This window comes from Ovis aries, chromosome 3, assembly GCF_016772045.2.
Source record: "Ovis aries strain OAR_USU_Benz2616 breed Rambouillet chromosome 3, ARS-UI_Ramb_v3.0, whole genome shotgun sequence".
In the NCBI taxonomy this organism is placed as follows: domain Eukaryota; kingdom Metazoa; phylum Chordata; class Mammalia; order Artiodactyla; family Bovidae; genus Ovis; species Ovis aries.
In genome coordinates this window covers 173,132,787-173,159,452 of record NC_056056.1, presented here as the reverse complement: position 1 = coordinate 173,159,452, position 26,666 = coordinate 173,132,787, and the positions used below count along the sequence as shown (strand labels likewise).

The window sequence follows — 26,666 nt, the reverse complement described above, 5'->3', positions numbered from 1 at the left end:
TGTTTTAGCCTCTCCTTTGGGGTTGGCCCGTCCCAGGTCTTGGGAGTGTACTATCCACTGACTGTTTAATAAAAGATCTGTCTGTTTGCAAAAAAGAATTTATTTGTTCCAGACACATTAAGCACACCAGTTTGAAATGTAACAAATGGACAAATGTAGCATTTAGATACTGGCACATTTGGAAAGAGAATTTCTGAAAATGATGACTCTGTGCTACCATGTATGTGAGTCTTCAAGTTCAAAAATTCTGTATTTTTTTCATTCGTATATGATACGGTGTGGAATAGGAAATGGCAACCCACCAGTATTCTTGCCTGGAAAGTTCCATGGACAGAGGAGCCTGGCAGCCTACAGTCCAGGAGGTCACAAAAGGGTTAGACATGACGCGCGCGCGCACACACACACACACACACACACACACGTATGCTCCCTATTTTGTTCTTCTAGCATTTTGTTCTTTCTGCTAAAGCCAGTAATTCAAGACATTTGCAACAGAGGGCAGAATTGTGTAAGAAATTTAAATGCCTTTTATTTATTGCCCGAAAATCACTCTCAAATACAAATGACAACAACATACGGATTGAGCTATAGAAATACTCTTTTTTGACTGCTTGGTTTTCAAAATTTACTTATGGAAGTTAGTCAAAGGCCTAGACTTGTTTTTGATGCCGTAGTTTAAGATACTCAGTAATATATGTAAACCTTAATATTAATAAAAGCAGGTATGCTGATCCTTTGAGAGAGAAACAGTGAAATAGAGATAAGTATTTAATGTTTAACTCTTTTATCAAGATTAAATGATAGGCACTCTTTGTTCCTCTCCAAATATGCTTTAGGATTATTGACTTTTCTTTCCATTCTAGTGTTGGAATGCAGGCTTTTTAAGGTTACTGCTGCTGACAAATGCCGATTAATATTCTTTATTGCAAGATTTCTGAAGCTTCTGGGCAAGACCAGGGAAGCAGAAGAGTTATTCTTGAGCATTGAGAACATGTTACTGCAGGTAAATTGGGAAATAATTTTTTAAATCCTCAATTGTTATTCAGTTTATTTTAGATATTTTCAGGTATCATTTACCTTTGTTCATTTACAATTTCATCCAGAAGGAGAGGAACTAATGAGTAATAAATACTCATTACTTATGTTGGTCAGTGAGGAATCTTTGATTTTAATCCGTGCCCCAAACTGTGTATTAGTGATGACAAGCAATAAGTAGATGGGAGGTATGATTGAATGAATGAATACCAATAGGTGTCATTTTGGAGGAGAAGAGGAATGTTAAAAAACAAGGGGTAAAGTGAGCAGTGGATTGAAATAAACTAATAAAATACTAGTTAAAGAGTTGGTTATACTTTTCAGAAAGATGTTGGGGAAGGTTGATTATCTTGTTCCTATTATTGATTTACATTTCCCAAAACAGAAACTTTTGGGCTTGTTGAATACAATGAAACTTTCACTCATAACCTAAAACTATAACTGTTCTTAGGATGACATTTAATGGCCCTTTAAAAACTATCTACCAATTCTAGTAATTTTTGGACCAAGGGTAGTATAACCCAAGTCAAAGCTATTTTTGCTCGAAAACAAAGGCCTTCACCTTCTCATGAAGGTCTGTTTGTGTCCCATCAACGCACATCTTTCTAAAAGGAATTCCATCTAAAGAGACGTGTAAGACCCTAGATCTGCAAGTCCCTTTATTACAGAGGCTGTGCTTATTTATCTTCCATGCTGTATTACAGCCTCTTCAGTGCTTAGTAAATGTGACAAATGAATCAATGAGCCAACTTGAATTTGCAATACTTTGTGTCCTTAGAAGGTAGCATTGGAGTAGTGCAGGAGCCTGGGCTATTTACAGACTGACCCAAATTTAAAGTGCTTTGGCACTTAATGCTGTGCAACTTTGGCAAGAATGTGAACCTCTGACTCAGAGTTCTTCATTGTTGAGGGTTCTGAGATCTGTCTCAAGAGCTGTTAACAGGGTGAAGTGAGCAGGTGCACAAAGCGCTTCGCACAGCGTGTGCACATAATGAGGTCTTAAGCTCCGTTTATTACCATCCCTGGGTTAAAAAGTAACCGAGGCCTAGGTTATAGACAATGCATTTGATTTGAGCTATCTCGGCCTCTTCTGCATTTTGACAGAGTAGAGTCCAGTGATTCTCTGATATCTTATGATTATGGAATTCCCCCTGTACCAAATGTTTTTCCTCATGAGGTCCAAGTTTTCATCCCTGACGTGTCTTCTTGGAAAGCACCAATTATGTTACTAGGTCATCACTGGGGGCCTGATTTCAGCCATTCTCTCAGTCACTCACTTATTCGTTCATTCACTCAGTCACTCACTCACCCACTCGCTCATTTTCTCACTCAGTCCCCCTTTACTCATTCATCCAGCCATTGCCTTACTTGTTCACTGAGCCATTTGCTAATTCATCCACTCACTCACTCACTCGCTCACTTGCTCATTCATTCACTCATCTGTCGACTTAGCCATTCATTTATTTACTCACTCATTCTCTCACTTGGCCATTCATTTATTCATTCACCTAGTCACTCAGACATCCGCTCACCAAACCTTCACTGAGGGTCTTGCCCAGCCTGAGCTCTGTGCTGGGAGTTGGGGTGATAGCAGCGGGTGAGGTTTCTACCCTCATAGAGCTCCTAGTCTAGCTAGAAGTCACTGCCAGCATTTCCATCAGTTATGAAGCGTAACCTATGGAATAGGTGGGGTGAAGGGAGGCGGTGGCTGCTCAGGAAGTGTGACAAGGCTGAGACATTCAGAGAGGATTTCCCACTTCAGAGCACTCCTTTCGGAGGCATCAATCTTATGATTTTATTCTCAAAATATTTTTGCAACAGTGCTTTAGGACTAACTACCACGGAGACTAAAAAAATTATTTTTAGGCTCTGAAGGCACTTCCAAAAGAGAAGTTCTAAAACTATTTTTGGCAATAACAACTTCTTTGAAACATGTGCTGAATATTTTTGAGGGGAAAGAGCTTGTTATTTGTGCTATATACATTCTGTACCACACCACTTTTGTAATTTCTTTCCATTAGGTTATTTTAAAATTTTGATGCAGGGGTTTTCATCTGGGAGACAGTTTTGTTTCTGAAGGAAGATTGGCGATGTTAGAGACATTTTTGGTTGTCACAACCTGGGAGGGGCGGTTGCTAATGGCATCTAGTGAGTAGAGGCCAGGGATGCTCTATACATTTTACACTGCCCAGACCAGCCCTGCCCCTGACCCTGCACCCACCCAGAGCAAAGTATTATATGGCACAGAAATCAATCGTGCTGAAGCTGAGAAACCCTGATTTAAAGTAGTAAGTATGCTTACTAAAACACTAAGTCTCATGACCCTCTCTTTAGTACTTAACAGTAGGTCCACTGGGCCACAGGAAAACTAAAGGATGCTTGTGTGATGGGGCCTCTGTTTGTGCATCAGAGGCCTGCTTGTTAAGAAAAAGTGCAGAGCAGAGCTTTGGAGACAGGCCAGTCTGTGTTGGACACCCTTGTTCTCCTGTTTGCCAGTCATGTGAACTCGGGTGATTGATGTAACCTCATTGAGCCTCAGCTTCCCTGCCTGTAAGAGAGAAGTAATAATCCCCGTTTCCTAGGGTTTCCGTAAATATCCACTGAAGTCATGTACGGTGAGAGTTTCGCTTGGTCAGGGCTCCATAGGTGGAAGCCAGTACAGACCATGGCCCAAGAACGCTTCACAATCATTGTGCAGATCAACAAATGCTTACTGAATACCCACAAACCATAAGGCTCAGTTCTTGGGCCACAGGGTCTCTGCCCTCAAGGAGCAGATGGTCTGGAGCAAGAGGGAAATAAAAGACATGTCTTCGTAAAGAAGATGCTGACAGTATATAGCTGCATTTGACCAATTAGTATTTCTGGCAATGTGGTCAGGGAGAAAGGACCACCCTGGCCTGGTGATGGGTTGGGAGCTGTCATCCTCCCTGGGCTAGGGGTTCTGCCCCACTCAGGCTGATTGAAAACATGGGCATGACATGGGGAGAAACCAAGGAAACCCTGAGGATCTGAGTCTGGTTGATGGACTTGGGGGAATTCAAAGAGGAACCTGGTTTTGGAGGGATGATGATGAATTTTTAACATTTACACTGCTGAGTCTGCAGTTCAGGAAAGATATCCAGGTGGAGTGTCAAGCCAGCTGGGAAATGCAGGATTGGAAATCTGGAAAGAGACTGGAGAGATGTCTACATACATGTGAATGCTGAAACCACAAGAGGAAACAGGATCTCTGATTGACAGTAGGAATTGGTTATTGGGAAATTACCCTTAAAAGGAGCAAAGGGAAAGAACCTGTATAGGGGTGAGATATTGGAAGAGAATCAGGACAGCCTAGTTCCTCTAAATCAAAGTGGGAGTGGCTAATAGCATCAGTTGTTGCTTAGAGGTCTGGACAAATGAGGACTGAAAGAAGGACCCTGGGCCTGGTGATTGACAGTCAGTGGTAACTCCTGAGATGGAAGGGGGGTGTAGTGGGAAGAGCCAGTCTGCAGAGCTTAAGAGGTGAATGTGTGATAATGAAATGGGAATGTGCATGCACTGATACCCGTTTGAGAAGTGTCAGTAAAAGATGAACAATCAGGCTATTACCAGGTTCAAGTTAGGTTTGATCTAGGATATATCTATTTGTGTGGAGCAGGAAATGACCCAGGGAGAGGGGTGGATTGGAGATGCTGGTGGGGACGTGGTGAGGAGGACATGATTCCCAAGAGCTAGGGAAGGAGCAAGCCCTTGGTAAGGAGATTGGGTATCCCTTCCTCTGGAATAGACAGGAAGGAAGAAAATGGGTGAAAGCACTGCTAATTTTAAATTAAAAAGAAAAGAGAAGTGAGGCATACCAGAGACTGTAATTTCCCAATATCTGGTCCCCCTTTCATTGTAAGTTATGTCCCCACCCTCCTCATCAAACGACTGGAAAGAAGACTACATCTTCCATCATCCGTTGAAGCAAGGTACGAGTACCTGCCTAAGTTTTGGCTGATAGGATTTAAATCGAGGTGCTGAGGATAACTTCTGAGAAGTCTCCCTTTCCTCTTTTCTCCTTGCTGCTGTTTGGATTGTGGATGTGATGGCTGGAGATGGAGCAGCCATTTTAGATCAAGAGGCATCCTTGGGAATGGAGGTCAGGCAAGGTCAAACAGAGATAAGAGAAACCATGTCTCTGACATTATGGTGTGTCATCCACTTCCTGATGGTTGCACTAGAGAGAAATCAAGCCACTGTTAATATGGGATTTCTGTTACTTGTACCCAGTCATAATCTTAATCAATATCTGAGGGCAATCTTTCAGAGTAGTCTTGATCTCAATAAAGTCAGCATGCAGGCCATCTTGAAGTGGAGGATGGACAGTGTGAGCACTAGGGCTGAGATCTAGGATAGCTGCTGAGAAGGGGGGCTTTTTGAAGGATAGCCATGAGGGAGTGTAAAAGACTACAGGTCTATAAGCCCATGGACTCCACACCACTCCCAGCTGCCTTCAGGACTGAGGTCATCATTTCAGAGTAGCTATAACGTGTTTGCAGGACACTTACTGGAAAGCTCTGGGTCAAGCTGCAGAAGGTAATATTCAGTAGGTGCAGGAGAGCAGAAAGAATTCCCATGATGGAGACAGGCTCAGTCAGTCAGTACATTTCAGTACAGCATGAAGTATTACATAACCATTGATAATGGTACTGCTGTCTATTTGAATAGGGCCTATTAATTGCCAAACATATTCACAGATACTCTTGTTAATATTAAGTTTTCTGAAATGAGATATTAATAATAAGATAACTCATCACTAGCTCTCTTTTAAAAGATTATAACCAACTAGTATATTCTTCTGTATTGATAAGGTTTTGATAGAGATGTGATTTAAGTTAATGAAGTTTAAGTATCCCTGAAACAAACATGCTAAACCAGGAAAGAGAATTGAAGTTCAGTATTTAAGCAAAAATGTATCAAACATGAAGTTAGCAGGGACTTCCCTAGTGGTCCAGTGGTTAAGAATCCACCTTGCAATGCAGGGGATGTGGGTTTGATTCCTGGTCAAGAAGGTAAGATTCCACTTGCCCAGAGCAACTAAGACCATGCACCACAACTAGAGTCCCTGTGCTGCAATGAAAGACTCTACATGCCGCAAAGAAGATCCAATTCAGCAAAAAAACAAAACAAAACAAAACAAAACAAAAAAACAAAACAACACAAAAACCCAAACCAAACAAACCCCCATAAAGTTAGCAGATCTCTGGTCACAGTTGAATTCAAGAGTCACACAGATGGTGATTTTAGGTGTTCGACTGGATTTTAAACGCCTCCTCCGTGAGCTTTAATAGATGTGAGACATCAGCATGTTATTCTCACCTTCAAAAAAAAAAATTACCATTAACTAACAACTTGTGGAAACATGTTCCAAAGATTAGTTTTGGTTTGCAGTGTCTCCCCATAAACGTGTGACTGTAACAATCATTCTGTAAGTATTTAAAATTCCCCGAGACCTGCTGTGAAGCGTGCCATCTTTTGCGAGTTCATTATGCAGTGAGCTTTCTCCGGTGGGTATCTGGTGGCTGTGCCTGGTCTCATGCTGTGTCCCCTCATGAGTGTGTTCTCTTTCCTTATATGTAGAGTCAGTCCACGACCACAATGCTTCCCAGAGTACAGAATGCTATTGGGGAGCTCTGTCTGGAAATAGGGATGACTCAGGAAGGCTTCCAGTATTTCCAGAAAGCGTGGTTCAACCTGATGGAATTTTCATCCAGAAATTTAAAAGACAACCAGGACTTGGTGAAGCAAAAAGGTAGGGTGGGCACATGGAGAGGGCATCACTTCTTGTGGTTCAGAGTCAGACTCCTGGGCTCTTACCAACCATGAAGACAGGGAACCGGGCGTGTGAGCTTTGTTTGCTTGATTTTTTTGGTGGGCATGTGAGGGTTAACCCTGAGCACACCTCCTTTGACAGACCATCCTTTTAGCATGTGGGAGGCTGTTGTGACACACCTCCTGCTGCTTTGAGCAGTAAGGGGACCACTGGCTGTGAAGCCAGCCTTTCTGGCTTCAAATCCTGCCTCTCCACTTCTGTCTTTTGCTCTCATTTATTTATCTATTATTTTTATTTTTAGGCTCATTGCTTTTATTTACTTGTTAAGTTTGTTTTTATTTTTTGACTCTCAGACTTGAAGAAAGTAGGGGAAACCACTACACCATTCAGGTATGACCTAAATCAAATCCCTTATGATTATACAGTGGAAGTGAGGAATAGATTTAAGGGACTAGATTTGATAGAGTGCCTGATGAACTATGGATGGAGGTTTGTGACATTGTAGAGGAGACAGGGATCAAGACCATCCCCAGGAAAAAGAAATGCAAAAAAGCAAAATGGCTGTCTGAGGAGGCCTTACAAATAGTTGTGAAAAGAAGAGACGTAAAAAACTAAGGAGAAAAGAAAAGATATACCCATTTGAATGCAGAGTTCTAAAGAATAGCAAGGAGAGATAAGAAGTCTTCCTCAATGATCAATGCAAAGAAATAGAGGAAAACAATAGAATGGGAAAGAATAGAGATCTCTTCAAGAAAATTAGAGATACTAAGGAAACATTTCACACAAAGATGGGGTCGATAAAGGACAGAAATCGTATGGACTTAACAGAAGCAGAAGATATTAAGAAGAGGAGGTGAGAATACACAGAAGAGTATAAAAAAGATCTTCATGACCCAGATAATCATGATGGTGTGATCACTCACCTAGAGCCAGACATCCTGGAATGCGATGTCAAGTGGGCCTTAGGAAGTATGACTACGAACAAGGCTAGTGGAGGTGATGGAATTCCAGTTGAGCTATTTCAAATCCTAAAAGATGATGCTGTGAAAGTGCAGCACTCAATATGCCAGCAAATTTGGAAAACTCAGCAGTGGCCACAGGACTGGAAAAGGTCAGTTTTCATTCCAATCCCAAAGAAAGGCAATGCCAAAGAATGCTCAAACTACTACACAATTGCACTCATCTCACACGCTAGCAAAGTAATGCTTAAAATTATCCAAGCCAGGCTTTAGCAATATGTGAACCATGAACTTCAAGATGTTCCAGCTGGATTTAGAAAAGGCAGAGGAACCAGAGATCAAATTTCAGCATCTTCTGGATCATTGAAAAAGCAAGAGAGTTCCAGGAAAACATCTATTTCTGCTTTATTGACGATGCCAAAGCCTTTGACTGTGTGGGTCACAATAAACTGTGGAAAATTCTGAAAGAGATGGGAATACCAGACTACCTGACCTGCCTCTTGAGAAATCTGTATGCAGGTCAGAAAGCAACAGTTAGAACTGGACATGGAACAACAGACAGGTTTCAAATAGGAAAAGGAGTACATCAAGGTTGTATATTGTCACCAAGCTTATTTAACTTATATGCAGAATACATCACGAGAAATGCTGGGCTGGATGAAGCACAAGCTGGAATCAAGATTACCAGGAGAAATATCAATAACCTCAGATAAGCAGATGATACCACCCTTATGGCAGAAAGCAAAGAAGAACTAAAGAGCCTCATGATGAAAGTGAAGGAGAAGAGTGAAAAAGTTGGCTTAAAGCTCAACATTCAGAAAACTAGGCTCATGGCACCTGGTCCCATCACTTCATGGGAAATAGATGGGAAACAGTGAAAACAGTGGCAGACTATTTTTTGGGGGCTCCAAAATGACTGCAGTTGGTGACTGCAGCCATGAAATTAAAAGACACTTACTCCTTGGAAGGAAAGTTATGACCAACCTAGACAGCATATTAAAAAGCAGAGACATTACTTTGTTCACGAAGGTCCATCTAGTCAAGGCTATGGTTTTCCAGTGGTCTTGTATGGATGTGAGAGTTGGACTATAAAGAAAGCTGAGTGCAGAAGAATTGATGCTTTTGAATTGTGGTGTTGGAGAAGACTCTTGAGAGTCCCTTGGTCTGCAAAGAGATCCAACCAGTCCATGCTAAAGGAAATCAGTACTGGATGTTCATTGGAAGGACTGATGTTGAAGCTGAAACTCCAATATTTTGGCCACCTGATGTGAAGAGCTGACTCATTTGAAAAGACCCTGATGCTGGGAAAGGTTTACAATCAGACAAGGCATAAGGACTCTAGATTTATGTCATATTTAAATAGCTATGTCAATTAGCTTCTGTTGTATAGCAAACCACCCTGAAACTCAGCAGGTCAAAAACCAACAACCACTTGTTTTTGCCCATGTCTATGAGCCACCAAGGGGATCCCCCTGATCTGGGCTGGGCTCATGCAAGCAACCCAGCTGGCAGGGCCAGTGAGCTCCAACTCTCAGAACACCTCACCCTGATGTCTGGTGGCAACAGGGTTCTGGGCACGAGCTAGCTGCTCATCATTCAGGAAATAGTCCAGTCCTGCTCCCCTGGGGGCCTGCAGAATTCTGAGAGTGAGAGCACACGTTTACGCCTAAACAGAACTGGCACAGTACCCTCTTACTCTGCATGTAATTGGTCACAACAAGTTGCTAGGCTTCAGTCCGGGGCCAAGAAAGAGACTCTGACCTCTGGATGGGAGGAGGTGCAGAGTGGCATTACCAAGGAGAGAGCTGGGTACAGGCTGGCATGGAGAATTACCACTATCTTTACAGTCTGCTGTAAGATTTAAGGTCACCTTGGGAAAGTTAGTTACCCTCTCTGCATTTCACCTGTAAATCCACCTTGACAGTAATAGTTAGCATTCGTTTCATGCTCACTAGGTACAAAGCACTTCATGCTCATGATCTCTTTTGTCTTCTGGTATACCTCCTGTGGTATATACAGTTACTCCCATTTTACAGATGAGGAAACTGAAGGTCAGAGAGATGAAATAAAGTACGTCAGCTCCCAGCGCTGGCACCTCTGGTGCCATGAGTCTGAGAGGCCTATCTGACTGTTTATCCAGGCCTGTCTGGCCCTAAGGCTGTCTGCACAACTCGTTGCTGTGCAGAATCTCTTCTAGTGTTGGCCTTTATAAAGCTCTAATGCTAAAGCTGAAACTCCAGTGCTTTGGCCACCTCATGCGAAGAGCTGACTCATTGGAAAAGACTCTGATGCTGGGAGGGATTGGGAGCAGGAGGAGAAGGGGACGACAGAGGATGAGATGGCTGGATGGCATCACCGACTCGATGGATGTGAGTCTGAGTGAACTCCGGGAGTTGGTGATGGACAGAGAGGCCTGGCGTGCTGCGATTCATGGGGTCACAAAGAGTCGGACACGACTGAGCGACTGAACGGAACTGAATGGAATGCTCCACATGTAGAGGCTGGCTTCTAAGTCATCATCCTAATGCAGGCAGGCCTGGTTGCAGGCATGCTGGGACCGTGGTGAGCAGAGGAAACCCATGTGGAAACCACCGATACTTCTGTGGGTTCCGGGACTGGCCTCCTAGAGCCAGCTGGGCAACGAATCAGGTGCTATCAATGATGGGATGCTTTTTTGATAATTTAATGGTAATCTTTTATGGTTAAAGCTGAATTCCATAGTATAGGGAGTTAAATCTGCCTTGTTTACTGCTAGCAATACTCTAATAACACCTTCTAGAAGCATAATTATAGTTTTATCTCTTTCCATAATAGAGTGTGGGCTTCGCTGGTGGCTCAGATGGTAAAGCGATAAAGCATCTATCTGCAATGCGGGAGACCCGGGTTCGATCCCTGGGTGGGGAAGGTCCCCTGGAGAAGGAAATGGCAACCCACTCCAGTACTCTTACCTGGAAAATTCCATGGATGGAGGAACCTGGTAGGCTACAGTCCATGGGGTCGCAAAGAGTCGGACATGACCGAGCGACTTCATTTCAGTATAATAGAGTGTGGCTTGGAAAATCGTGGACTTCCCTGGTGACTCAGCTGGTAAAGAATCTGCCTGCAATGTGGGAGACCTGGGTTTGATCTCTGGGTTGGGAAGATTGCCTGGAGAAGGGAATGGCTACCCACTCCAGTATTCTGGCCTGGAGAATTCCATGGACTGTATAGTTCATGGGGTTGCAAAGAGTTGGACATGACTGAGTGACTTTCATTTTCACTTTGGAAAACCATAAAACTTTCTACTTTTTAGAAGTCTCTTATTGTTAGCATATCTAACTCAAAATAACTCGCAAAATCTTAGGCCTCTGCAAAGGGTACATTTGATGTGTATCTAGGTACAGCATGTTATTTATTAACTAGGTTTATGGGGCTTATTCATGTGTTTCTGTCATAAGGCTTTAATGTTTCATTGTTCCTTATTCAAGGCTGTACCAGCTGCCTTTTGTAGAACTCGGTTACCACATGATAGTTGGTCTCACTACATCCATATTCTCTATTTCTGACCTGTTCATTTGTAAAATAGACTTGAATTTGGTTTCAATCTATTGTCTTTGTTCCTTGGCCCCATAACTGCTACCCACATACCAAATTTATTACTTGAAAACCAAGTCCCATGCAATGTCGGTCAGTAATTGATTTATTAAGAAAAAACCCCAACTATTGGCAGCGATGAAGAAATGCTACCAAATGCTCTGCCTAGTGACTTCTTAACTCTTCTGTAGGAAAAAGCCTTGAGCATCATTTCTTTGCCAAAATGTATTCCCTGCAGGCAGAGTGCTGAACAACCTGGCAAAGTCAGCAACTGAGGAGTACTTAAAAGAAAACCATATTTTGCAATGTGCTACCGAAATGTCCAGCTCACTGGACAGCAATCCCTGTGACCAGGCTACCATGAAGTACACCGAAGGTGTTTTAACGTAAGCATGTGTTTTTCTTGAAAAATGTCTTAGTTTTCTGTACTAGCTGTTATTGTTATAATTAATCTACTTAATCCATACTTGCCAATCCACGTCCCACCTGGCTGATTGAGTTAAGAAAGGCTGAATTTTAGCATTTCTATCCTCTGGTTCAGTAGTTCTGAACTATGGGCAGTTTTGTCCCCTGTGGAACCTTTGGCAAAGGTCTGGAGACATGTTAGCTTGTCATGACTGGGGGCATTGCTACTGGCAGCTAGTGGGTACAGGCCAGGAATGCTACTAAACGTTATATACTGCACAGGACCCTCTACAACAAACTGTCCAACCCGAAAGGTCAATAGTAGAGATGTGGATGGACCTAGAGTCTGTCATACAAAGTGGAGTAAGTCAGAAAGAGAAAAACCAAATGTCGAATGTTAACGCACATATATGGAATCTAGAAGATGGTAGAGAGGAACCTGTTTGCAGGGCAGCAGTGGAGATGCAGATGTGGAGAATGGACTTGTGGACACGGTTTGGGAAGGAGAGGGTGGGATGAGTCGAGAGAGTGCATCCATGTATGTATACACTACCGGGTGTGAAATAGATAGCTAGTGGGAACCTGCAGTTTTGCACAGGGAGCTCAGCTCGGTGCTCTGTGATGACCTAGACTGATGGGATTGGGGTGGTGGTGGAAGGGAGGCTCGAGAGGAAGGAGAAAAATAGTGTCCCAGTTTCTCATGAAGATGTATGCGCATCTTATCAATCACTTTGAAAGCCTCAAATCTCTGCTAAAATAAACTACTGTGCTGTTTTGTGTCTTGAATACAAAGGACGTTTATGAGATTTGTTTTTGGAAGCACAACGAAGGTAGCCAACATGTACTGTGCTCAGTAAGTCGCGCACGTGTGCATTTTGTTTTCAGATTTGCTGCTGGAAACACTTGTCTTGCAAAAATGAAACTTCAGGAATGCTTACATATCAGGAGAAATTTGTTTGGCGAGAAAAGCATCCTAGTTGGAGAAATTATGGAATTTTTAGCAGATTTACTGTTTTTCCCACTGAGATACAGTGAAAGGTAAGTTTTTATGAAATGTTTCAAGTTGTGTGTCTCCACCCCCCTCCCCCCTAAAAAAAAGCCCATGTTTGGCAGGGAGATCTGTACTCACTCATAGGGGTATCTCACTTCTTTGGCTGCAGCCTTGTCCAGAAAATGAGAGACTCACCAGGCCTGAGATTTCACCCTGAACTATTTGCAGGACACTGACCATCATGAATTTGAAAGGCGCTCTTAGCTCACAAACCATGTAGAGGTTTTGGCAGGAGGAAAAGTAAAAAGGAGTATGGCGTCACAGTCCCGGCATCACTCCTGGGTCTTGTGAGGAAAGGGGTTGTGCTTGAGGCCTCTGTGGAGTGTGGGTCTGTAGCATCATGCCTGCTGGATGGACAGTTACTGAGAGGAGACATCAAGGGTGGGGTGGGGGTAGACTGGGTAAACTGATCTAACAGGATTCTTGCTAAGACAGGCCATGGGGAGCAGAGGTCACTGTGGGACAGTGAGGGTGAGGGATTGGAGAAGGACAGTAATCAGATATCAAGCAAGGCTGAACTGACTGAGCAGGATCCCCACTGAAGCTGGCCAAGGCAGAGATGAACACAGAAGCCCAGAAGTTGAGGTCTAGTTGGGAATTGCTCAGGAGGGCCTGTGTAGAGTTTGGTCAGGAGACACTGTCAGCACCTGTGTTTTAAAGCAGGTTGTAGGTATCACCCTCTGGGTCTAATTCCTGTTAGGATCTGCCAGGCAAGACTGCTTCTTCCTTTGACAGGCTGGTGTGAGTGAAGGTTCTCTGTGAATCCACAGGGAGCCCATCACGCCCTTCCTTCAGCCTGGCCTGTACTGTTTTGCAGCCAGGTGAGCTGACTGAAGGGTCAGGGATGTTCTAAGTGAAATTATAAAGTTTTGAGGTTTTGCTTTTTTGCAGCCCCTCCCTCTCCTCCCTATTCCCTGCCTTGCCTTTCACTTTTCACTGTCCACCATCCTGGAGAGCATGCTATTTACACCAGGGAGAGGACTCTTCTGGCTTTTGCTCCCAAGAAGAATATGACATGAGTCATCTCTGGCATTGAACTGCAGATCAGTATTAACGCTTTCCAAGAGTGGTGTGCATGCACAATCGTGTCTGACTCTCTGTGACCCCAGGGACTGTATAGCCTGCCAGGTTCCTCTGTCCATGGGATTTCCCAGGCAAGAATACTGGAGTGAGTAGCCATTCCCTTCTCCAGAGGATCTTCCTGACTCAGGGATTGAACTCATGTCTCCTACATCTCCTGCATTGGCAGGTGGATTCTTTACCACTGAGCCACCTGGGAAGCCCTTTCCAAGAGTATTTACCTTTCAAAGAGCAGTCCCTAATGGGAAAATGCTGGACAGCACAGCAAGCTGGGCTCGGAGCTCTGTGATGACTTAGAGGGGTAGAATTGGGATGAGGGGGAGGGAGGCTCAAGGGGGAGGGGAGAGATGTAGACACGTAACTGATTCACTTTCTTGTCAGCAGAAACTAACACAACATTGTAAAGCAATTATACTCCAATAAGCGAAAAAAAGAATAGCTCCAATAAAGGTGCTTCTAAGAGTCAAGTTACCAGTGCTCTACAGCAGTGCTGAAATGTTGGGCTCTGGGGTTCAGTTGCCTGGGTTCAAATTTTGTTTCTACTGCCTGGTAACAGTGAGAACCTGGGCACATACTTAACATGTTGGTGTCTCATTCATTTCCTTGTTGGTAAAATGAGAGCAGTGACAGTATCTTCCTCGCAGGACGATGCTGAGAACTGAGAGATCCTCTGTGTGAAGTGCTGAGCACACTGAACGAGTTGATAAATTGAGTTCTTAGTATTATTATTTTGCTCCCTAGCAGGGAATTTTTGAGGCACTTGACACCACATAAACCTCCTTTTGTTCCTCTTAAGACCAGCACTGTGAGCAGAGAACAGGCCTTTCTTTAGAGAAGCAAAAGGCTTGACAGTAGAACCATTGCCTCGTAAAAGAGAAATCTAAACACGTAGCATACTGACTGAGTCATTGCTAGGCCTGGGCTGCCCCACCTCGAATCCAGGGCTGGTGGCTCGTGACTCACGGGACCCTGAACCCCGCTGCTGTTCCACGCATGTGGCCCCTGTGTCGGAGGAGCCGGCCATACTTGGTATCCTTCTTTCCAGATGCCCTTGTCCCTGGTCAACCTTCTGAAACGACCGAGAAGCCTTTTTCCTTGCTGAAGGTTGTCCTTAGGTGACCTCATTTTCCACATTGGTTAAGATCGGGAAATATTTTGCTGTGGGACTCAGCTCATCTCTCAGACATATGGAGATCCTTTCTCCTGGTGGCTAGGGGCTCCTGAAACAGCTCTCATGCCCTACAGAAATAATCCAAGGGTCCTGAGGGCCTTGGGGAGTGGGGATAGGTAGGGATGGATACATGAGGTCAAATCACAAAGTTAAAAGTAAGCCCCTGTACCCCAGGAAGGAGAAGGATGAACAAAGGGTCATAAGAGAAACAGGGATGTATTCTCAGTGAAGTCAGTGTCATTGCTGTCTCTCAACTTTGAATCCATTCACCAGCAGCCGTCTTTTCCTTGTGTCCCCTCCACAGACAAGTGTTTCCACTGCCTCACTTCCTGTTGATGTCATTCACTTTCTCCCTCCACCCAGCTCTGTTTTGTCCATCCTTATGAATGTCATCAGTAACATCCTAGGTCTGTGTCTTTGCACTTTGATCTTGATGGTCCCCTGCTCTGGGAGCGTTTGACAGCATCATTCATTCCTGAAACTGTGCTCTCCTGGTTTCTGAGCTACCCTCCATCATGGCCATCTTCTCTGATGACACCTTCTCGGGTTCTTTCGTAGGTTTTCTCTTTCTCTCCCAACTCTCGACCAGATGGCAGTGTTCTCTTGGGTTCAGTTCTTGAACTCTGCATGTCTCAGTCACAGTGCCCCAGCCTTGCCTGTGCCTAGGGCTGCAGCCAATATTCAGTAAGGCGATGGCTTCTTGTCTTGTCTCTGCCTCTTCAGACCTCCATCATCAGCTGCTCACATGTGCATCCACTGGCCCTCTCCCTTTGGGTAGCCAGCATATTAGGGCAGTTCGGAGTGAACGTTATCGACAGAGAACACATCCACCCCGTCTCTGTGACAAAATGCATCTTCTCCCATGTCACCCAGTGCAGACCCCAGGGCAGCATTTTAATGATTCATCTTGGTGATATTTATTATAATCAGTCACCATGCTAAACCCATTCCATACATTTTCTCACTTAATCCTCACCACAGGTCTGTTAATCTCATTGTGAACATGAGAAAACCAAGGTTTAGGAGCCTTGATGCCTAACCACTGTGTCACTGCCAAGCCTGCCTGACTTCAGAGCTCTAGCTCCTAACCTCTTCGTCCTACTGCCCAAGAGGATGTCAGGGCTCCTGGCACCAGGCCTACTACCTTCCATGTGATGCCAAGACTTAGCAGGCCTCCTGTCACATCTGTGGCTGCTGCACTAGCTCAGACCCTCATCATTCTTTGGACCAACTGGTCTCACTGCATAAATCATCATCTGCTACTTCACTTGCACCCAGGTGAAGTTTCTAACATGCAAATTTAATCATATCACTCTTTAAAAAAATTTATTATTTATTTAGCTGTGCTGGGTCTTATTTGCAGCATGCAAGATCTGTAGTTGCAGCATGTGGGATCTAGTTCCCTGACCAGAGGTCGAACCTGGGCTTCTGCATTAGGAGCACAGAGACTTAGCCACTGGACCACCAGGGAAGTCCCTGAACCACGTCAGTCTTAATGAAAAAGCTTCAATATTGGAGTCCCAAACTCCTAGGTTCACACTCAATACCCTTAACAAGTGGTTGGTCCTATGTTTCACTCTCCAATCTCTCCTTCTACCTAGGGACACTCTCTGAGGGCAAGGGTTAGTCTTTGCACCTGGGCCCCAGCACCAGCATTCCATGAATGTTTGTTGGATACATGGATGAACGCCATGCTTCTTTGATGCAAAACTTTGATTAATTTTCTCTTTTCTAGATTCCAAAGGAAGCAAGCAATTGAATATTATAAACAAGTGATAAGAATAAAGGAAAATGCAGGCACTCTGGCCAACTCCCCACTCGTCAGGCATCAACTGAGCATTAGCCTAAGTGATACCTTGTGTAAATTAGGTAATTGCTTTGACATATTTCTATTAGAAGCAGATGACTTTTCCCTCCATCTCACTTGCATACTTTGCTTATTTTTAAACAGTCTTCATCTTTGAAGTTAGCAACTCCTGTTCTATATTATTTTCAACTTTCTCTCTCTGTCTCTCTTTTTTTTTTTTTTTTTTTTGCTGCTTATTTACTTTCCCTCATTAGATAAGTGTCTTAGTCTGTTGCTATAACAGAATAGACTGGGTGGGTTAAACAACAGAATTTTATCTCTCATAGTTCTGGAGCCTGGGAAGTCCAAGATCAAGGTGTCAGCAGATTAAATATCTGGTGAGTGCCTATCTTGGGCTTCTCAGGTGGCACAGTAGTAAAGAATCTGTCTGCCAATGCAGGTGATGTGGGTTTGATCCCTGGGTGGGGAAGAGTCTGTGGAGTAGGAAATGGCAACCCACTTCACTATTCTTGCCTGGAAAATTCCATGGACAGAGGAGCCTGGTGGGCTGCTTTCCATGGGGTTGCAAACAGTTGGACAGGATTGAACAACTGAGCACAAGGGCCTATCTACTGGTTCAGAGACAGCTGTTTTCTTGGCATGCCCTCACATAGTGTGAGAAAGAGCCTGAGAGCTCTCTGGAGGTCTCTTTTATAGTGGCACTAATCCCATTCATGCAAAGATGTGCACAATAAGGGACAGAAATGGTATGGACCTAACAGAAGCAGAAGATATTAAGAAGAGGTGGCAAGAATACATAGAACTATACAAAAAAGATCTTCATAACTCAGATAGTCACAATGGTGTGATCACTCACCTAGAGCCAGACATCCTGGAATGTGAAGTCAAGGGGGCCTTAGGAAGCATCACTACAAACAAAGCTAGTGGAGGTGATGAAATTCCAGTTGAGCTATTTCAAATCCTAAAAGATGATGCTGTGAAAGTGGTGCACTCAATATGCCAGCAAATTTAGAAAACTCAGCAGTGGCCACAGGATTGGAAGAGGTCAGTTTTCATTTTAATCCTTAAGAAAGGCAATGCCAAAAAATGTACAAACTACCACACAACTGCGCTCATCTCACATGCTAGTAAAGTAATGCTCAAAGTTCTCCAAGCCAGGCTTCAACAGTACATGAACTGTGAACCTCCAGGTGTTCCAGCTGGGTTTAGAAAAGGCAGAGGAACCAGAGATCAAATTGCCAACATCAACAAATGGCCCCATGAACTGTATAGCCCACCAGGCTCCTCCGTCCATGGGATTCTCCAGGCAAGAATACTGGAGTGGGTTGCCATGTTCTCCTCCAGGGGGCCTTCCTGACCCAGGAATGGTTTCTTAACCGCTAGCACCATGTGGGAGGCCCTACTAGCTCAGTTAGGTGGAATTTACTTACATTTTAAGGGCTACTATTGAAGAACTGAGAGCCTCTGAGACAAAGGGCCTGTTTTCCTGGTGGGCTCTGCTGTTGCCAGAGATGAGGGTAACAGGACCACATCTTTTACTGCCTCAGTACTTATTGGATTCAGTAGCCCATTCCCATGTTTTGGAAATAGTCACACACTGAATTCTGTCATCTTCCTACAGCATCACCACCAAACCTGAGAATGGAGGAGAATGAGAGTTGAATTGGAGGCTGCAAATACTGGTTGGTAGTTAGCTGGAGAGAGGCCACCGCAGGAGGGTGTGCTGGGGGGAGTCAGGGATGTGATTCCCACAGATAGCACTTGCCAACCTTTGTGCCTCCAAGGAGTAGGTTCACATAGAAGGAGGGTTCAATGATGGTCAAATACATATCTCTTTGCCCTTGGGCAGCTTTGTTGATTTCTTCCAGAAGGCTACACTAAAAATTGCAGTTTCTGTAAATGCCACAACTAGAAAAATTCTGAAACACTATCAGAGCTCCTGAAATCTCATCACCACAGGACAGTCTACTTCAGCTTTAAAGAGTTGTTTTCAACCCAGGCTGATTTTGACCCTCAGGACAAAAAAGCTGGAGAAATGTTTGATGTCATGGCTAGGGGTGGAGAGTGCTAGTCATTTAGTCAGTGGAGGCCTGAGTAGTTGCTAAACATCATATGTCCCCAGGAAAGCGCCCCCACAGTGAACATTATCCAGTCCAAGGTGTGAATAGTGCTGAGACAAAGAAACCCTGATCTAAACCAACCACTTTCCCCAGCAGGTACGATTGGCATCTATATTACAGTAAAACAGGATTGCTTTCAGCCTAGTCATTTGCTGACAAAAAAGACTTAAAATTCTTGATATCTGCAGGGAGAGAATATTTTCTGTTTTCACTCTGTAGATTTAGGAATGAGTGTGCCCATGTGTGTGTATACTCTTTTTTTAAGGTAAGGGTTTCCATGCTGAGTACATGAAAGAAAGATTTATGTTTGTAAAGAGAAAATGCAGATGCCAATCTAGAGCATGTTAGTGGAAAAGGAACTAGTTTACCTGATCTAGTTGCCTATATTTTGTTCTCAGTTTTGGTGACTTGTCTATGATGAAAGTATAATGTATTCATTTGCTTTCTGATAACAGAGCCTCTGTGGAGAAGGCTATGGCACCCCACTCCAGTACTCTTGCCTGGAAAATCCCATGAACAGAGGAGCCTGGTGGGCTGCAGTCCATGGGGTCGCTAAGAGTCCGACATGACTGAGCGACTTCACTTTCACTTTTCCTTTCCTGCATTGGAGAAGGAAATGGCAACCCACTCCAGTGTTCTTGCCTGGAGAATCCCAGGGACGGGGGAGCCTGGTGGGCTGCCGTCTATGGGGTCGCACAGAGTCGGACACGACTGAAGTGACTGAGCAGCAGCAGCAGCAGCTGTAATGGCAGTTGTCCTATTTGGTGATGTCTTAAATAAGTCTTCATGGTATGTTTCAGTTTTGCAGTCCATTTTCAGTGTGGTTCATGTGGTTCCGAGAAAATATTTTTCTGTAAGGAGCACTTTCTCGCCATAATTTTATTATTTTTCTCTCCCACTGTTGACTGAAGTTGATTCATTTTGCAGAAGGTGCACTCCAGGCTTATAGGAACACTGTAGGTGGTTAGGTCAGCTGTCAAGGCAGGATTCTTGGGCTTTTGTTTCAGTCCCTGGTGGTGAGAGCTGATGGGTATCTTCAGTACAAGAAGAAGAAGACCTTGGGAGGGAAATAGACTGTTTATAGAGACCTTGGCATCATTTGCTCTTTGACATATTTTTGGTTTTCCTACATGGAGGTAGAAAAAATTTCCTCCATCCTCTCAGGGTCCCTGGCTGAGCTTGAAAATTAAATTGACAAGACTGACTTTCGCCACCCCAATTCCACCTGACTCTGTGGGCAGAAATTTGAGAGCCTACTTTGATAAGAAATATTATCTTCAGCAGGCTTTTGTCAGAGGCCCAGGATCTCTTAGCTGCAGCTTTTGGACCTAGTAAGGAGTCCTGGATGATAGAATTCCACCTTTGTCACCAAAACTCTAAAAGAGAAAAAAAATTTTTTTTTTCCTTTACCCTCCTAGGTTCTCCTGCTGGGGCCCTGTAAAATTAGCCTCAGAAAAGATTGATTGAGGTTAAGTGAACTGAAAGTTGCTCAGTTATGTCTGACTCTTTGCGACCCCGTGGACTGTACAGTCCATGGCATTCTCCAGGCCAGAATATTGGAGTGGGTAGTCGTTCCCTTCTCCAGTGGATCTTTCCAACCCAGGGATCGGACCCTGGTCTCCCGCATTGCAGAAAGATTCTTTACCAGCTCAGCCACCAGGGAAGCTAAAAGATTCATCAACAGGAGAAAAATCCAACAGAAGTTTATTTGTGTGTACATCATACTTGCACACGCACTCAGGAATGAGCAACTCCAAGGGGTGGCTTGAACTTGCGATCTGTGTACTAACTTAGGGGGGAGGGAGGTGGGGAAAAGGCACTCATGGGAGGGCAGATAACTCTTTGGAAGCATAAATAGACCCTTAGGAGAATAGACGATGTGGCAGTTTGTGACAATGTCTGCCTGGGTATGGTGCTGGCTTCCTGTTGCCCCAGGGAGGGGACTTACAACACTTGAGTCCTTGCGACAGGCTCTGGTTTCAGGCACAGAAGGGATCCTAGGAACTCAAATAACTCGGCTCATAATAAGTCCCATGTCAGCATGGCCTACTTTGGGCTGGCATAGTGTGATCCCCTTGAGAAAGTGAAAGTGTTAGTCGCCCAGTCATGTCTGACTCTTTGTGACCCTTTGGACCATAGTCCGCCAGGCTCTTCTGTCCATGGAATTCTCTAGGCAAGAATACTGGAGTGAGTAGCTGTTCCCTTCTCCATAAGTTCTTCCCAACCCAGGGATCAAACCTGGATCTCCTGCATTGCAGGCAGATACTTTACCATCTGGAGCCACCAGGGAAGCCCCAGGTATCCCCTTGATCTACCTTTAATGGAAAAAGCCTATCTACAGGGAGTGTGCCCAAGGGGCTCCATAAAATATGAAGGAAGCCAGAGCCACATGTAGCTGGGACTCATCACTAGTCATTTTTAAAGAAGTCTTGAGGCCTCTGTAGTAAAAGTGTTACCGAATATTAGTCATCAAAGCAATCCTCTTTAAGAGTTGTTCCATTGAGGAAAAAAGAAAACTATGGTATATGATGCTTGCTTGCATGCCAAGTCGCTTCAGTTGTGTCCGACTCTTTGAGACCCCATGGACTGTAGCCCACCAGGCTCCTCTATCCAAGCATCAAGCCAGGCTTGGCTTCAGACATCACCTGGCTGGTGGTGGAAGGTGAGAAATCTGCCTAGATACCAAGGGTGATCAGGTTGGAGGAGGGCTAAACTTACTTAGCAGGATTCTTCCTGATTGGAAGAATTGGACTCTATAGAGATGAACATAGAAGCCCAAAAGTCAAGCCTAGTTGAAAAAGCTCAGAGAGCCTGAGTAGAGTTTGGCCAGTGAGATTGTTAGGTGACAATCTCTGTTTTAATTCCTGGAGACAGAGCAGTGAGAAGGACAGGTAGACCCACAGTATCTTCACTGAGCTCACAATGAGGCCAACAAGCTGTCAGACAACTGTTAATAAATACAAGACTGTTTAGCTGCAGTTGTGGAAAATGCCACAATAGAGATGGCGGTTGGATAGCTAAACACACAATGGTTGAACTACAATTTGGCAAAGTGCTATCATGGCAAAGTACAAGTGCTAATGGGGGACCTCAGTCTGTTAGATGGAGGGGCATGGGTGGAGGGTGCTTCTTATGAAGTGATGCTTTAGGAACCTAGAGTCCTGCATTCCTCCAGCATCGTCATCACCAGAGATTTCTCACACAAGATGTTCAAATTGTCTTGTATGTCCAGTGTCATGAAGGAGCTCAAAGAACCCATTTTTGACCTTTCTATTTCTGTGAGTATTTTGACCTTTCAAACAGACTGTGAGCTGCCAGGGGGAAGAGTCTTGTCATTTATTCTTTGTATCTTCAAAGCATCAGAAAGAGTGCTAGCTGTGTAGGTCTATCACTATGCTGTATCAGTGCAGGAAGTGTGAGGAAAGTGGATAAACAGGTTCCTTCTGGGGGGCTTACACAATTTGCCTGGCTTTCCGATAGAAGTGATGGCTCTGCTCCAGGATAACAACATTAAAAGAAGTGACTGTAATTGTATTTTAGCCTATTGAGAACAATAATCTTTAGGGGACATTTTAGATATCAGTTTGGATTATAGATTAATGATGATAATTACTAGCTTGAAAGTTTTGGCACCTGCATCTTCCTTAGTCTTTTATTACATTTAATCAATGTATAGGCTACAGTATAACCTTTCAAGGGGTATAAAAATAGTAGGCGTCCAGCAATGATCATTCATGTTTTAATTATGCTCACAGCAATTTTATGCATGAGATTATACTGAGCACATATTGAAAAAGAAATTTGGCTTCCCAGGTGGCAGTCGTGGTAAGGAACCCACATGCCAATGTAGGAGACATGAGAGACACAGGTTCAATTCCTGGGTTGGGAAGACTCCCTGGAGGAGGAAATGGCAACCACTCCAGTATTCTTGTCTGGGAAATCCCATGGACAGAGGACCCTGGCGGGCTACAGCCCATGGGGTTGCAGAAAGTTGGACAAGACTGAGTGACTAAGCATGCAAATGACATAGTAAAATGATGGGTTCCTGAGAGGGTGATAATCCTGAGATTTATTGCTTCTTCTGATCACATTTTCATGAGGCACTTCTTCAAAAATGAAACCTTTTTATGTTCAATATTTCTTTTATAGCTCTTCTTCTCTCCACTTTGATCCAGTTTCAAGAACAAACCTTAATCTCCTAAAACTGCTAATCCTAGAAAGATAAGACAACCCCAGACATGGAAAGAGGATTTTTGTGATTTAGTTCTCTGCCACCTTTGACACAGACCAATCTTTTTTTCTTTAATTCTTCTTCTCTTATAAATGTTTAAATCCACCTATTGAGAAATCATTTCAGTGGGAGGAAAAAACAACTGTGGCTTTCATGTTCCATTCTGTCTTGCTGAGTGTTGTATATGGAATTGTGTAATTTGGATGAGGTATGGTAGATGAACATTCTGTTACTCCCCTCTCCCTGGGAATCTTTTACAGAAGAAATGCCAAGTATCTCAGTCACACTTGGAAGAACCTAAACAAAGGTACTAGTGGGTGACTTTCAGTGGGGTGAGTCAGTCCTCTTTTCCTCATTTGATTTTAAAACTCTTGGCTCAGCCAGAGTCCCCTTCTTGCTAGCAGGAGGTCCCTGAATCAGAAATGTCAGGAAAGTGATACAGACAAACTTTACATTTTCATTTTAACTTAAACATATACATGTAATTCTTTGCGTCAACTTTAAAATTCGAAGTTAGATCTTTGTTTTTAATGGGTCCTCTGATTGGAATTGAATGTCATATCTCTCAAAATGCTTCATCCACAGTTTTTAGTTTTAGTTTCTGGAGGATGAGAACTTCAGGCAGTTGTGATACTTCTGGGCAGGATTCTTTCAATGGTTGACTTTTTCTGCCTTCAATCTTTTATGATTTTCTTGTTCATAATTCCAAAACATTCATACTATTTTTCATAGAAAACAGCCCTCTTTCACGTCACACTCTTATGTTACTAGTGTGTACCATACTTAGGTCGATTACCAAAATTAGACTAACAAATAAGGGTGATACCACCCTTATGGCAGAAAGTGAAGAGGAACTCAAGAGCCTCTTGATGAAGGTGAAACAGGAGAGTGAAAAAGCTGGCTTAACACTCAACATTCAGAAAACTAAGATCATGGTTTCTGGTCCCATCACTTCATGGCAAATAGATGGGAAACAATGGAAAAGGTGATAGACGTTCTTTTCTGGGGCTCCAAAATCACTGTAGGTGGTGACGGCAGCCATGAAACTAAAAGATGCTTGCTCCTTGGAAGAAAAGCTATGACCAACCTAGACAGCATATTAAAAAGCAAAATTAGTAGAAGGAAAGAAATCATAAAGATCCTAGCAGAAATAAATAAAAAAGAAATGAAAGAAACAATAGTAAAGATGAATAAAACTCTAAAAGCTGGTTCTTTGAGAAGATAAACAAAATTGACGAATCCTTAGCTAGACTCATCAAGAAAAAAAGAGAGAAGAATCAAATCAACAAAATTAGAAATGAAAAAAGAGAGATTACAAGAGCCAGTGCAGAAATACAAAGGATTATGAGACTATTATGAACAGTTATATGGCAATAAAATAGATAACCTGGAAGAAATGGACAGATTCTTAGAAAAGTTCAATCTTTCAAGACTGAAGCAGGAAGAAATATAAATTATGAACAACTCTGAAATTGAAGCTGTGATCAAAAATCTCCCCCTAAACAAAAGTACAGGACCAGATTGCTTCACAGGAGAATTCTATTAAACATTTAGAGAAGAGCTAATGCCTATCCTTCAAAACCTCTTTCAAAAAATTGCAGAAGAAGGAACACTTCCAAACTATGAAGCCACCATCACCCTGATACCAAAACCAGACAAACACAAGACAGAAAAAGAGAACTACAGGCCAGTATCACTGATGAACATAGATGCAACAAAAATTTTAGCAAACAGAATTCAGCAACACATCAAAAAGCTCATATACCATGGTCAATTTGGGTTTATTCCAGGGATGTAAGGATTTTTCAATATACACAAATCAATCAATGTGATATACCATATTAACAAGTTGAAAGATAAAAACCATATGATCATCTCAATAGATGCAGAAAAAGCCTTTGACAAAATTCAGCACCCATTTATGATTAAAACTCTTCAAAAAATGGGTATAGAAGGAACCTATCTCAACTGAGTAAAGGCCATATTTGATAAGCCCACAGCAAACATTATTCTCAATGGTGAAAAATTGAAAGCATTCCCACTAAGATCAGGAACAGGAGAAGGATGTCCACTTTTGCCACTATTATTCAACATAGTTCTGGAAGTCCTAGCTACAGCAGTCAGAGAAGAAAAAGAAATAAAAGGAATCCAGATCAGAAAAGAGGAAGTAAAGCTCTCACTGTTTGCAGCTGACATGATACTGTACATAGAAAACCTTAAAGATAATATCAGAAAATTGCCAGAGCTAATCAGTGAATTAGCAAAGTTGCAGGATACAAAATCAATACACAAAAATCACTTGCATTTCTATATACTAACAATGAAAAACCAGAAAGAGCAATTAAGGATTCAATTCCATTCACCATTGCATCAAAAAGAATTAAATATCTAGGAATAAACTTACCTAAGGAGACCAAAGAACTGTACACTGAAAATTATAAGATACTAATGAAAGAAATCAAAGATGACAGAAACAGATGGAGAGATAGCTCATGTTCCTGGGTAGGAAGAATCAATATTGTGAAAATGACTATACTACCAAATGCAATCTGCAGATTCAGTGTGATCCCTATCAAATTACCAATGGCATTTTTCACAGAACTAGAACAAAAAATTTCACAATTCATATAGAAACACAAAAGACCCTGAATAGCCAGAGCAGTCTTGAGAAGGAAGCTGGCGGAATCAAGCTTCTTGACTTCAGGTTATACTACAAAGTTACAGTCATCAAGACAGTGTGGTACTGGCACAAAAGCAGAAATATAGACCAATGGAACAAGATAGAAAGCCCAGAAATAAGCCCCTGCATTTATGGGCTATTTTTGACAAAGGAGTCAAAAATATACAATGGGGCAAAGAGAGCCTCTTCAATAAATGGTGCTGGGAAAACTGCACAGCTACATGTAAAAGAATGAAATTAGAATACTTCCTAATACCATACACAAAGATAAGCTCAAAATGGATTAAAGACCTAATGTAAGACCAGAAACTATAAAACTCTTAGCGGAAAACATAGGCAGAACACTCCATGACATAAATCAAAGCAAGATCCTCTATGACCCACCTCCTAGAGTAACGGAAATAAAAACAAAAATAAACAAGTGGGACCTGATTAAACTTAAAAGCTTTTGCATAGCAAAGGGAACTATAAGCAAGGTGAAAAGACAACTCTCAGAATGGGAGAAAATAATAGTAAATGAAACAAAAAGGATTAATTTCCAAAATATACAAGCAGCTCATACAACTGAATGCCAGAAAAACAAACAACCCAATCAAAAAGTGGGAAAAAGACCTAAACAGACATTTCTCCAAAGAAGACATACAGATGGCTAACACGTGAAAAGATGCTCAACATCGTTCTTTAACAGAGAAAGGCAAATCAAAACTACAATGAGATATCACCTTACACCAGTCAGAATGGCCATCATCAAAAAGTC

The 26,666-nt window shown here is 42.9% G+C and overlaps 1 protein-coding gene across 1 annotated transcript in view; it reads left to right on the top strand.

The window, feature by feature from the left end:
- The window catches only part of LOC101123368 (putative tetratricopeptide repeat protein 41), an 81,233-nt gene that overhangs the window by 46,007 nt on the left and 8,560 nt on the right, over positions 1-26,666 (top strand). The window contains 5 exon segments of the mRNA XM_060413138.1: positions 864-1,003; positions 6,640-6,811; positions 11,603-11,750; positions 12,655-12,807; positions 16,807-16,940. Of these exon segments, the coding sequence (XP_060269121.1) occupies positions 864-1,003; positions 6,640-6,811; positions 11,603-11,750; positions 12,655-12,807; positions 16,807-16,940 (747 nt within the window).